Source organism: Limulus polyphemus, unplaced genomic scaffold (assembly GCF_000517525.1).
Source record: "Limulus polyphemus unplaced genomic scaffold, Limulus_polyphemus-2.1.2 Scaffold731, whole genome shotgun sequence".
In the NCBI taxonomy this organism is placed as follows: domain Eukaryota; kingdom Metazoa; phylum Arthropoda; class Merostomata; order Xiphosura; family Limulidae; genus Limulus; species Limulus polyphemus.
In genome coordinates this window covers 114837-128556 of record NW_013666341.1, presented here as the reverse complement: position 1 = coordinate 128556, position 13720 = coordinate 114837, and the positions used below count along the sequence as shown (strand labels likewise).

Genomic DNA, 13720 nt, shown 5'->3' with positions numbered 1-13720 from the left:
AGATAATTAGTGTGCGGACCATTTTCATTTATATAGTGCTCTGTGAAAACAAATTAGTTAGCATAAATCAGTTAAATGACAAAAAATTAGGTGTCTATTTACTTGTGACCACTCAGTGTATATATGTTATTTTTTGTATTTTCAAATATCAAACTCATTTGAGTTGCATACAAGTTTTGGTGGAAACCTGTGTACCTAGGCCACAAGTGCCTGGATTAACAAAGTCTACAGTACCTCACTCTATACTAAAAGTATTTGGTTATTAACTGAATGTTCACAAGGTCAGTCAATTGGACCAATGCCATATTGGAGAAATAACTTGATTATAATTCTGAATTTACACATCATGTGTTACTAAAGTTTATGTGAATTGACAAGTATGAGTACAAGGTGATGTTCATGTGAAGAATAAACCTACTTTTTTTCCAACATGTAATTTGCATAACTACTAGTAGTAATGTAAAAAGGAATGCTTTCGTAGTCCAACCACTCTCACTTCTTTTTCTTCAGTTGTTTGCAATTAACTCTTAGCCTGTCATTGTCACTCTACAATTGTCAAATTTTTATCCATTTTGTTACTTTTTCCCACTCATGTGCTAGTGTTATTTGTCAGAAAATTAAGGAGCTAACATGTAAACTGAGGATTCTGATATGCAGAAAATAAAATTAAAAGATGAATAGCATTAGATTTCAGTACACAGAGCTGCTATGCAGATCAAAGAGGGATCACTCAACTAGCATGTGATACAGTCTTGTTAATCACAATTATAGAGTAACCTTCCTTCTGTACTCAATCTTGCAATATAAATGACTGAAATGCACGTTTTAAGAGTGTATTGATACTTGACAGTAAATATCTGCACATTTTCCTTTGACCAATTCCAGGGGAGTAGTTTGTCATGGCTTCCTATGTCCATTGTTCTCTTTGGTGACATATATCTCTTACATGACTGATGTTATGTTTCAATCAATATGTTCTTTCTTCTAGTCTTGGTAACACTTTTAAAAGCCTTTATTTGTAATGAGCAGACCTGTGGCTCAGTATTAAATAAGTTTGGATTCACCCTGAATCAAGTTATTTTGATATTGGCTCATATCACTTTTATCATTATTATTATACTGGAGGTAGAAACTGAGGTTTTGACTTGTTTCTGAAGTTTACAGTTATTTACATCAGATTTGAGCTTAATAGGTTAGCTCTATCTAACCACTAAAAATATATATCTAGTGTAATAATGGTAATGTTGATTACATTTAAAAAACTAACTTACATTATACAGCCACTGGTCATTTTAAATGAATAAAATACACGCCTCTAGTGTTATGTATTATCTTTGACTTTTCATAAGAGTCAAAGGTTTTAAGTTACAATAATTATCTACAACAGAAATGACAAAAAAAAAGTTTATTTCATTAAAATACAAGTCTACAGTCCAGAGTGGTTACAGGAAAAAAAAATCACATGTTTATATACAATGGCTGTACTGAATCACACACCTACATCCATGGTTTGTGGTAACAAATAATAAAAGATCTTGTGAAGTCTTACCTAACCTAGTGAGGACTTTATAACAAAGAAATAACCCTATCACTAAAAACTGTATCTTATGTTTTTAGAAAACCTACAGAGGTTTTACATTCATAACGAATCTAAGTTTCAAATGGACAGCAACTGTCTGTTGTAGAAACCTACAAATATAGAGGACGATGTTTCGAAAGTCTTCCGCCTTTCGTCTTCAGGTAATTGAATATACATTCAATTGGTACTAACATACCACTGGACACGCAAGTCCTCTCTTCATGCATGTTCAATGATGATAAGTGGAAAGAATTAATAAACTAGGACTAATGCGCCCAAATAATCTGATGGCTTTAAATTCTTTTTTTAAGTCTTTGAAATAAAAATTAGAGACCCTAAAATTTGTAAACAAATTATTTTAACATGTTTTTCAATAGTTTACCTCAAAGCTGCATTTAAATTTGTCAGTAGGATTGCTGAAAAAACACTGCTGCTATGTATCAGGAATTACCATAAACAAATTTCTAGAATGTTATGTTTAAACACAAACATGAATTTAGTTTTAATAAAAGTTAAAAAAAATATATAATTTCACTATGATCTTAGCGTTTACATTATAATACATGTAACTTTTATGAAATTGCCCCTTCCTGTGGGTACTCATGCTGATACTGTTTTGTTTAAGTTTTATGGATATTTTTTTTGTAACTTATCCTATTTGTTTCCCTTTTAAATGTTTTAGTCTGTTGACTTACAGTGTGAAAGCTGATCCTCTACATACATGTTTTGCTCTCCACCCCACCCCCCAAAAAATATTTCTGTGGGCACCCATGAGTGTCAGTGAAGTCTCAGAAGATTAGGATTACAAAATACAAGGGTTAGATTTAGGATTAATAAAAGTTTAAATTTTACAATTTAAAAATACTGACAATAAGTAAAGAATGTACAAAAATTTCAATTTTACAAGAAATATGTGTAGGAGCTTTTGTCAGACAACAAACAAAATAAATTATATGAAATTGGAAATAATGTTTATACTTCTTAACCTGATACAAATCTAAATGAGTTGTGATAGTTTTTGAACAATTCGATTTTACAGACACGTTTAAAGTTATCAAGTTATACTTGTATAAGGTATGATGAAAATGGAGCATAATTACAAAAATACACTTAAAAAGTATTAAACATGTAATACAGTAAGAAAGCAATGAACACACTAAAAATCACAGTGATTACTGGACTTTTCATATCACTTAGGAGATTCACATCTTTATATCAAAAGACTGAACGAATGATAATGCTTGTCAACCAGGTAACACAACCAATTACCATATTCCGCATACCGCTGGTTAAAGAATTTGAAACCTTCAGATTTGGCAGTGACGTGTTTAGATTTCAATGTTATGAATACTTGTGCTGAAGTAAAGTACTTGTTATTCAAAACTAATATTCAGAAATAACTGAAAATTTAATCCTGCACTTTCATATTATGAACATTGAAAAGTATGTAAAATCATTGTGAAATAACTGGATTATTAAATAGTTACAACATACATTCAGAAAGTGAAAACTGAAACTTCCTAGTATCTTTGTTGAAGTCGTCCATTTTTTGCAAAAAATATCACATGTAATATTTTGAAAACCTTATGTTTTTAAATTGCTTAATACTAACTGTAAAATTTCACTTCAAAGAATATTGTTCACAGTAGTACATGCACTATGAGAAGGGACAGTACTGTAATTCTCACTGTACATGTAAAAGTATGTTTTACAATTGCATACTTCTGTCAAAACAACAAAATAAAATAAATAAACTAACAAAATTAACAAACCTTGCAAGCTAACTTTAATCAATCTCACAAGATCCATCACTACCAGAAGCCCTGGAAAGTTGTTTCAACAGTTTTATTTTGTATTATTGCTTTATAAAGGTGTCAACGGCGGAGATACTTATTACCAATACAAATGTAATCTGATTAATTCCAGGAGATACTTATTACTGATACAAATGTATTCTGATTAATACCAGGAGATACTTATTACTGATACAAATTGAACATCTGTATTCTGATTAATTCCCTGAATAAAAAATTCTTATTTCTCTAAATACAAAGTCTGCCAGTTAAAAAAAGCAACAACTTAAAACTACCACCACAGTATTTAAGTTCTTCAATGCTACATTTCCTCAATTTTTGATGACAATGAAACACATTAACGAACTAAAGATTCCACAGTACTGAGTCTGTTACTACAAGATGATTAAATAGCACCAACAAGCTTCATCAGTCCCTCTGTTGTCATAGACTTGGGTCTTTCAATGGGTAAGCCAAGAGCACGGTCCCACACCAGAGAAGATGTTGTTCCCAAAGCACGAGAAACACCAAATAAGACAGTGTAGTACTGCATTTCTGTCATGCCATAATACTGAAAGATACATTGACAGCAGTTGTAGGTGTTTCAGCAGTATATTAAACATACAATTTAAAGAAAATCAGTTTGAATTTATTTAAAGAGAATAATTTCATATTGCATTTTTTTAAGTAACCTTTAATAGTAACATGAAAGTCAAAACTTTAGATTATAAAACAGTATTTATTTAACGGAAATAAATTGTTTGATGACAAATACGAAATTAAAAATAAAAACTATTGAAAAACTAAAAAATATAATTTGAATAATACTTGCACACTATTATACAATGTAACCACTGAAAATAGAGAAAAGAAGGGAGATAAAGCTTATTACGTCAGCCAGTCATTAGTTGTAGTAGAAAATGAAAGTTGTGAAGTCTCAAAATAATCCTTAATTTTACTGAATAACTTCCTTTATAATAACAATAATAAAATTACATTGTTCAAAGAAAACTTAAATTTATATTTTTTGTAAAAAAATGTATTTATTAACTGTTAGCTCAGACAAAGTAAATTCACTGATAATATTCTATTATATAAAACTCTCGAAACATTGACGTACAATTGATATAATAATGGACAACAAATATGTATAATGCCTAGTTTCTGAGAGTGCCTCAAGTTTATTATAGCCACTGCTTAATAACAAGTTTAGAATTTAAATCTGAAATGGATTTTGCCAACCACATTATACACACATTAAGGCTATTCTAGTGTCAAAGACTATTAATCTCCCATTTCTATCTATTTTTATGATACAAGAAAATGACATTTTTAAGGTTCCTATTTACTTGTAATTAATTTATAACATAAAAACACTAAAAATAGTGTAGTCTAGACAATCACTTCCAAGAAGAGCTAATATTGTTCTGTCACGAGTAACAATAATTTGAACTGATATCATCTAACATTAAAATATTACTACATTTATAACAAATACAGTGAAACCTAGTTAGTCCAAATACTGACAATCCAGATATTTCATACAGATAAATCCTTACAATGGGAAATTTAATCAATAATCTATATATTCATGTTTCAAGTATGAAGAGCCATTTCTTATAACAAACATGTATTTTCTACAGATACATGATTCAGTAATCTGTACAACACTCCAAGAAAATCAAGTAGGTGTTGATCAGAACAGGAAATGAGTTGATAATTAAACACCAGCATTTGCAGTGGGTACCAGTTTACAACCTTTACAGTATGAATGTACTTTACTCTAACATATATCAAGAGGTTATCAGGGTGATGTATGCAACAGTCAAGTTGCAGTGCTCCATAACGTGTTATTTGCTTAAAGCTGCTGAGAAGCTTTGGAGAGAATCACATTCAGTTCAAAAGACGAGAGCAAATACATCCCTTTTTGGAAAGTGATTTGTTTTATATTTGACCAAAACAATAATTTATGTGAAGATAATTACATTAACACACCACTTTAATTAAGCAATTTGTAAAATTATTGACAAAAATAAAATAAACTTAAATCATTAAGTCATTGCTTTTAAAATTAGATAAAATTACAATCATTAAGTGGCTTTCCTCGAGAGGTACAGGTGGGTGCATCCTGCCTCGAGGTGGAAAAATTGCACCATTGAATTAAAAAATTAAAGAAAATAATAATTAAGTTTATTTTGCACACAGTTGCTTTTTGTTTACCAGCTGTTTCAATAGCCTAGAACTACTACTTTATCACCAATTGGGATTAATGAGGTTTCATTGTATACAAAACCAATTAATTAAGCAAATTACAAATTAATCATTTGATGAATATCCTTTACAACACTAGCATATATGAAATATAAATGTGGTACACATCTACAGCAGTTATATCTTGGGAAGCGAAACCTGTAAAGTTTTTTTTATTTAAACATAGCTTGCCTGTTTTCTCTTCCCTAATTTCTTAACTATTAAAAACTGTATAAAATAATTTGAAGTTGTTCTTCCAGAAAAAAACTTCAGAGTTGAAATTTTTGAAATAAAAAAATCATTTAATTTTATATATATATAACATTTGTTTAAAATATTTTAATTTGGGGTTGACTTCTGTACTTTGAATGAAATCATTAGGAGGCAATTTGAAATAGGTTTTAACAAAATAGCACTAATTTGAACCTCGTAACTTCAATAAATGGGTAGTTTTATTGATTTTAGCCAATTACAAGCTCATTTTTCTGTTCCTTTCAACTGTACAATATATCCAGTTCAGGAAAGACTTGCGTAGAGATCGGAACAAAGTGACAAAAGCTTAGCTGGGAAATATGTTGCTACAAGGAAAGATGTTTATGAACAAGTTTGACCACAATTACAGTCCTACTTTTTTTAAACTTGCAAAAACTACCTTTAGCATTTGGTACTTAATTTCTTTTATGATGTTTCAGTACGATAGGAAATATTTTTTCGTGAAACAAGATGAGGTAGGCTTAATTAGATCATTTTGTATTCAATCGTATCAAATTTCATCCCCCGCCCCAAAAGGCCACTGTTTACATTAAGCCTTACTGGCCTAAGAAAGTTTCAGCAAAGAAATATAAACAAGATATATAAATGAATATAAAACAGGTTCGAAACATATAATTATTACATATATTAAAGAAAATCCTTCTGGTTAACAACAATAACAAAAATTTGCTTATGATATCGGTATAGTAAAAACGTTATTTTTATTATATGCCAGTGATCGTAAACACAGTGAAACCATGTGAAGTGTTTCTTGAAACACAACAATGAAACAAATTAATGGCATTAAAAAAATCTTTATAGAAAAGTTTTACAATAAACAAAGAAAATCAGTAGTTCCAATCTGTAGCAAAACTAAGCATTTTTAACTGTTTATTAATGATTTATTCAAATTTCACATATAAAAGTAAGAATTTATTTGCAGAAGCTATACAACTCATAGAAAGTCCATGCTAAGTTTCAAACTATTTCATCCACTTTTTTTTTTTGCAAAGCAATAAAACAAACCATAAAACTGCATCTCAAACCAATGCACCAATAACCCACATAACTGTGCATATAAAATTTCTATTCAATAATTCATGACATTTGTTTTACTAAAATATTTCATGTATATATATTTTAATAAAGTTCACAAACCGTTTGTTGATGAAATGGATTTCAGAATCACAGGGAAAAGAAAAATAATTACCTGTAACAAGACTCCACTGTGGGCATCAACATTTGGCCATGGGTTCTTCACTTTTCCCAGCTCAAGCAGAATCTGGGGCACAATTTTGTACAACTGAGACACAAGCTTGAACAATGGGTCATCAGGAAGATGTTTCATTGCAAACTCTCTTTGAACAACATAACGAGGGTCAGTCCTTCTTAGAACAGCATGTCCATAACCTGGTATAACCTGGGTAAAGAAGGGAATCATATGAAATAATAATAATGATAAAATTAATAGCAATGAAAATTAAATTTCAACAAAAAGTCTTCAAACCTGTAACTACTTTAACGGACATTTTAAGTGATCAAACCATATATAGTAATTAGAATTATTGAATAAACATACCAAACAAAAGCAGGAAAGCTACCATGAAATATTCTATAACTTTTAGCCAATTTCACTTCTTAATAATTTCATTTCTACTCAACCCATTGAGAGATATGTATGACAAGAGACTCGCACAAGCTGTTAATTTTAAGTAAGCAGTTAAAGCTGGGATAATTAAAAAGTGGCGATTCTATTATAACATCTGTATCCTAGAATAAATACAAATAGATAAGTCATATAACAAACTTTCTAACTTGTTTAAAGATACTCGAATATAATACATCCAAAAAAACAACAATCTTTGATAAAATATTAAACAAGTCACTTAGGTTCAGATGTCATTCAGAATAAATGACTGATTTATTTTCAACAACTGGATTTCTACTTGACATCTTAATGGTACCCTCAAGTTTCAATGAAATCAACAAACACAAATTTGTTTTCAAAGTTTACAAATAAACTTAGACTACAAGTATGAGAATCAAAGAAAATATCAGAACATGGTAATGTCAACTTGATACCAAAATGTAGCATGTCAAAACTGAATGAAAGTTATCCCGAAAAAAAGCATTTTATAGTCTTTACACATGTAATAAACACACAGAGAATCTAAGATTCACGATAAAAAATGTAAAAGCCTAAAATTCTAAGAGACTAAATGGCATGTTTTGTCTTGCTTCAAAAAATACTTGTGTTAACCTGTAAAGTCATGGAAAATCAACAACAGATAATTGTAATTGTTTTATTTCAACAGTGATATATTTTCAATTTCTATTCTTCACAATTTGAAAAAGAAGCCATTAATATAAGTATTTGAGGGTCTATATCCTGACCAAGTATGTTTAGTGCATTCCATATTTAACTTATGAATATATTTATGCCCTTCAAGTTTTGGTTTATTACTAAAACATTTAACATCTAATTAGCATAATGTCAATCAACATTGCACATTTATCACTGATTTTTATATTTTGATCAATCTAAACACAAAATTCCTAACATTTTGTCAGTATTTTTCGGATTAAAAAAGCTGACACAGTTTTGAATAGCAAGAGCCACAACTCTCAAGAAATTTAGTTTTAGATTTCACAACCAAATTGAAAATTTTCAATTGCTATAGTGTAGCACACAGACCTACAGCATGTGCAGTAGAGCATAATAGATTTTAAATGTATTCACAAAGGTAAGCATAAAACTTCATAAACTCTGTTGAAATCATTACTTTGATAGTTTTAAAAAAAAAAAAATTCTACAGTAAACTTTTCTTTAATTTTGTTTATTAATAATAAAAACAAAACAAATAATTACATCATAGGCTTATCTTACAATTGGATTTTAAATTTGTAAGAAATCAACAGTGCTAGATTATCATGACTAAATAACTGAAGGAATATATTGAAATAAAAGATATTTTAAGTTTCAACATTTAACATTACACAAATCATGATAAGGCTCATTCTTAATGTTTTGTATAACTACATAATGATAGCAAAGTATGCAATACTGAATGTGAAAGGAAAATTTTATCAAAAAATTTAAATAAATTTAATAACCCACAATAAATGATTTGTCTTAAACAGTTTTACTAACAAATAAAAAGATACTGTTCTCTACTAGATTATATATCCTTAACTTACCTGTCCAGACTTCAATGTTTTCCAAACAAATTCTTTTACTAGCTCTTCACTTGGATCATGGCCCAAGTCTTTCTGTAGCTTAGTGAGCCATACAAGAACTTCCTAAGAAAAAAAATATATATTAATTTAGTACACATATTTCTATCTACAGCAGTTTACCTGGCCTTCCACTTAATGTAACTATTGTTCTCTTAGTATACATATTTGTGTCTGAAGATGTTTATCTGGCTCTACACTTAGTGTATGTATTATTATCTTGAGTATATATATATTCATTGATATGAAGTGGTAACTTATTAATGTTGCAACTTAGTACACACATTTCTATCTACAACAGTATATCTGGCTCTTTACTTTGGTGTATGTATTGTTATATTTATTGATAAACTGGTAATATTTTTCAACTCTGTGTACAGAAATATAGCTTTAAGATTTATTTTTCTGGATCAAGTTAGTTTATTTAGTACTGCTTTGAGCAATCTAAGTGATAAACAGAAATGTAAATTTATTTTGTTGTAGGTAACCGATTTATCACCGAGTGTTAATTGCAGATATATATATAATCATGGCAATTTTAAACAAATCAGAATTATGTTCCTTTTCTTCTGTGCAAGAACGTAGGAAGTTTATAACATTTAGTTTAAATAATGATTTTTTAAATAGTTATGTGAAGTTTTCACCTCAAGACAAGCAGTTAAGTAGCTCACATAAAGCTCTAGAAGCTTTCGCTAATTTTACCAAAAAATTTTTCAAGACACATTTATATATATATAAAAAAAAGGAAATTTTCTCTAAAGTAGAAACTCTTGATTTTTTGCATAAAATATGGCATTTTTCAATAAAAATCACAAAACTTTTACTATAAAACACAAAATAATCACTCTGTTTTCTTACATTAATCAAAACTCCTTTCTAAACAATTGGCAGCAGCTGTATTGTCATGAAAGCTTTGTATCATGATTATAATATAAAAGAGGTTTAACATTTCGTATAAAAATCAAGTAAACTCCAGGTTTTTTTTCACAGTACTCTTAAACTTGTCATTTCAGAATTCAAATTAGAGGTGTGTAAAAATAGCATTTACGATTTATCTTTTGTCTCCCCCCCAAGTCACTATTCTGGAAGCCATTTCCTCAATATCAGGACTTGTCAGCCAGGCTGAATGATGAGAGACAAAACTTTATCTGAAATGTTGTTTATAAATGTAATAAAAGAACTTCAAAGTTATAGTTTAAGTTCCAAAAGCTAGTAAAGTATTGGAAACTAACAGGCCTAATGTTAAGTTCATATTTAGGTATTCCATAATTTGGTTGTTTCTTGTAGCGAGATATTAGTGCATAATGGTATAAATCAAGGCCAGTTGTATAAACATCAATATCATTCATGAACTATCTTCTCACATGAATTCATTACTAGTACATTTCTTATAGAATATTCACCAAGAGCCCTAACAAACTAGGATGATAAAAACCAGTATTTGATATTATTGATCTTATAGAACAATTCTCAGGAGCCAACATATATACCATCTTTTTCTGGTTTTAAAACAAGGTATCTTTACAGCTTACTTTCTTTTGAACAGGTTGTATCTTTGTTCAGTTTTACATGTGTACTAGAAAAATTGTTCTTTGTAATGTAGTCACTTTTTTCCTATTTTATTGCTTCAATAATTTTGTCAGGTTTAATTATAATACACTGTATTTTTTCTAAGGTTAATAAGAGCTCAAAACTCTCCACTAGAAAAATTATAACACAGGTGAGTTACTAACACGAGTGTTTACATTTTCAAATGATGTATTATTATGTAGAGAAAATACAATTCTTCAATTGCCTCAACAAAGCTTCAAAAGACTGGAGATAATGCAAAATTTAAACCACATGCTAAAGCAGTTTCCTTACTGTCACTGAACTGATAATTACTTCACTTTGCACAATTAAAAAAGTTTGATCACCTTCACAAATATGAAGCTGATTCAATATTCATACTTGATTGGTTCTATACTGAATCAAAACACTATTAAACTTATTTTTATTATCAAGGCAGCTCAGCATAAGATCTTTTTGTGAAATTGTAGAATCAATTAATTTTACATGTTTATAAACAACTGTTTTATGTTCACTATTAGAACAAAAAACAAATTACTAAAAATGAAATGCAACCCTTTTTAAAAATAATAGGTAAAAATGAAATAAAAAAACGTACTTAACTTCCAATCTGGCAAACCGAAAGAGAATTTTAAATTTTAACTCACCTGGTTTGCAAGTCCATGAAGAGGTCCCGCCAGGCCATTCATACCAGCTGAAAATGCTAAGTAAGGATCCGAGAGAGCACTTCCAACGAGGTGTACAGAATGAGCACTAACATTTCCTCCTTCATGGTCACTGAAGACAGGAATCAAATTGGCACTTGTAATACATCTACAGAGCTGACATTCGGTATATACTTGTCTGAAAAGTGTTTCCTAATCTTCTGGGTTGTAAATCTCTTTAAGAATAGCAACATTTTATAATTCTTTTCACTTTACAAGATGGTCAGAAAGGTTTAGCCTGTGTAAAAATTTTGTGTTATACCTACGGGCAAAATACAGTTTGGCCCTAGTTAAAAAAAAAAACAAAAAAAACTAGAAGGACTGCATTTTCATATTTTGGGTGTTTGTGATAATTTTTGTTTTTATGTAAAACTGCAATTTGTTGATTTTTCAGACATGTTTTATCAAATTCATAAGTTAAAGAAGACTCTCCTGAATCCATAGGTACATTTTTAAACCCTTAAAACACATTCAATGAAACTTACGAATGTTGGTTGTCATTTATCAATCAAACTTTATAGAGTTCATCAGTCACTGAGTAATACCTTATTAAGTGACTCTATGCCACTGAGAATATAAACAAGTTACCCCACGACATCCATTGTATTCTTTGAAATGGGAGGAAGGACTGAATTTCTTAGTAAAACAAAATTTTAATTCTCAATTTTTCATTCCAAATATAGTTACTTAAGTAGATTTAAGCAAACCAAAAATAAACCTGACAAACACAGTGAGCATATTGTAATGCCCTAGTACAAAATTATGCTATCAGTAAACAGTGGCAATTAGTATAATAGTCATACCTGTTGGTGTAAAAATATTAATATAAATATAAGCTAGTTTATGTTTGACTATTAGTGTTAAACAATGTTGTATTAAACATACATATTCTCCTTTCCATTTTGTTTGTACTGGGTGTCAGGGGTAAAATTTCAAAAAAAAGAAAAAAGTTAAAACAGAATTGCTTTTAAGCCTAAAATTATCGATGGGTGTCCAAAGGATCCTAACCACCAGTTTCTGAAACACATTCTTCTAAGCCATTTATGTACTAAACTGGTTGTTACATGGTCCTTAGTAAAACACGAATCACACAAAAAAAATATAAACAGAAATACAATCAATATTTAAGTTAATCTCAATTATTACTGTTGGGGTTTCCTATGTATTTTACAACACAAAAAAGAGAGAAAAAGTGAGAGATTTCACTCTGTGTTTTTCGTCTGTTTTTCAGACTGGGTGTTGTTATAAGGAAAAACATAAAATTGGTCAGTATAATACAACATCTGGACAACATTGATGGTAAACCATATAAAGGTAAGTTAGTAATTTGACATTTAATATACACTGATTTTGAATATACTACAAATATATTTATTTATGCATACTTTATTTTGTAATTTCTACTGAGTTACAGCCACTCAACTCATAAATACATTTTCATTTAGTCTATTTTAATTTCCAGTTAAAAGAATTACCTGGTCAAAAAACACCAATTTAACTTAACCTGTGTAATTTCTTTCATTTGAAACTAAAGAAAATTGGGTGAAATTGTGTCATCACCCTAACTTATTACATCTTTTTTCTAAGTTGCAACAGAATTGTGCATAGCTTTACTTAAACCTAAATACCTTAAGACGTTCAAGAACGTCAAAGTAATAAAGAAAAATGATATATTCCCAAATCTTGCTTTATACAGTTTATAGCTCCTTCGACAATGTAGTTAGTTACCTGTGAATAGCAAGGTAGAGTCTCATTAACTCTGTAAAGTTAGGATCATCATAGCCAAGCATAGATGTAAAATTTGCTGACCAGTCCTTATTAACATCTATAGCACCAATACTGCTTCCATCTCTGTACAAGTTTCGGTAGATTGTGGCAGCAATTGGTGGCAGTTTGGCAATTAAGTCCATGGCATCTTCAAATGTGTGCTAAAGTTAAAATAAAACAAAAAATTAATTAAAATGAAAGTGGCATAGTACACGCCAGAATAAACATGTTTAACCCTTTCGAGATGGGTCATAGGTCAAAGGCCATGTCATCTCATTTGTTGACTCGCATTCAAAATTTTATTGAACTATTATTTCATGAATTTATATCAATATGTTTGATATCAAATTGTAGATTATAATTCAAATTTAAGAACTATACATTACTGAATTTCTTAATTTAAAGGTAAATATTAAAAAGAACAGAGATAAATATCAATTTTTGTGCATCACGTGGTATGCTGAATGCAGCACTGGTTCAAATTAGATGTTTGTGAAGTCAAATTACTAAGTCTATAGTTTCGTACAAATTAGAAACTCAAATTACAGATAATACATGCTAGAATATAAAAT

General features: G+C 29.5%; 1 protein-coding gene across 1 annotated transcript in view; it reads right to left on the bottom strand.

Moving 5' to 3' along the window:
* Positions 1-3708: 3708 nt before the first annotated feature.
* LOC106460231 (probable citrate synthase 2, mitochondrial) overlaps positions 3709-13720 on the bottom strand; it is a 30054-nt gene continuing 20042 nt past the window's right edge. Inside the window, exons 6-10 of the mRNA XM_013919916.2 lie at positions 13110-13309; positions 11325-11454; positions 9073-9174; positions 7085-7294; positions 3709-3943 (exon numbers count right to left, since the gene is read on the bottom strand). Coding sequence (XP_013775370.1) covers positions 3779-3943; positions 7085-7294; positions 9073-9174; positions 11325-11454; positions 13110-13309 — 807 coding nt within the window. The 3' untranslated portion in view covers positions 3709-3778. The remainder of the gene's footprint in view (positions 3944-7084; positions 7295-9072; positions 9175-11324; positions 11455-13109; positions 13310-13720) is intronic.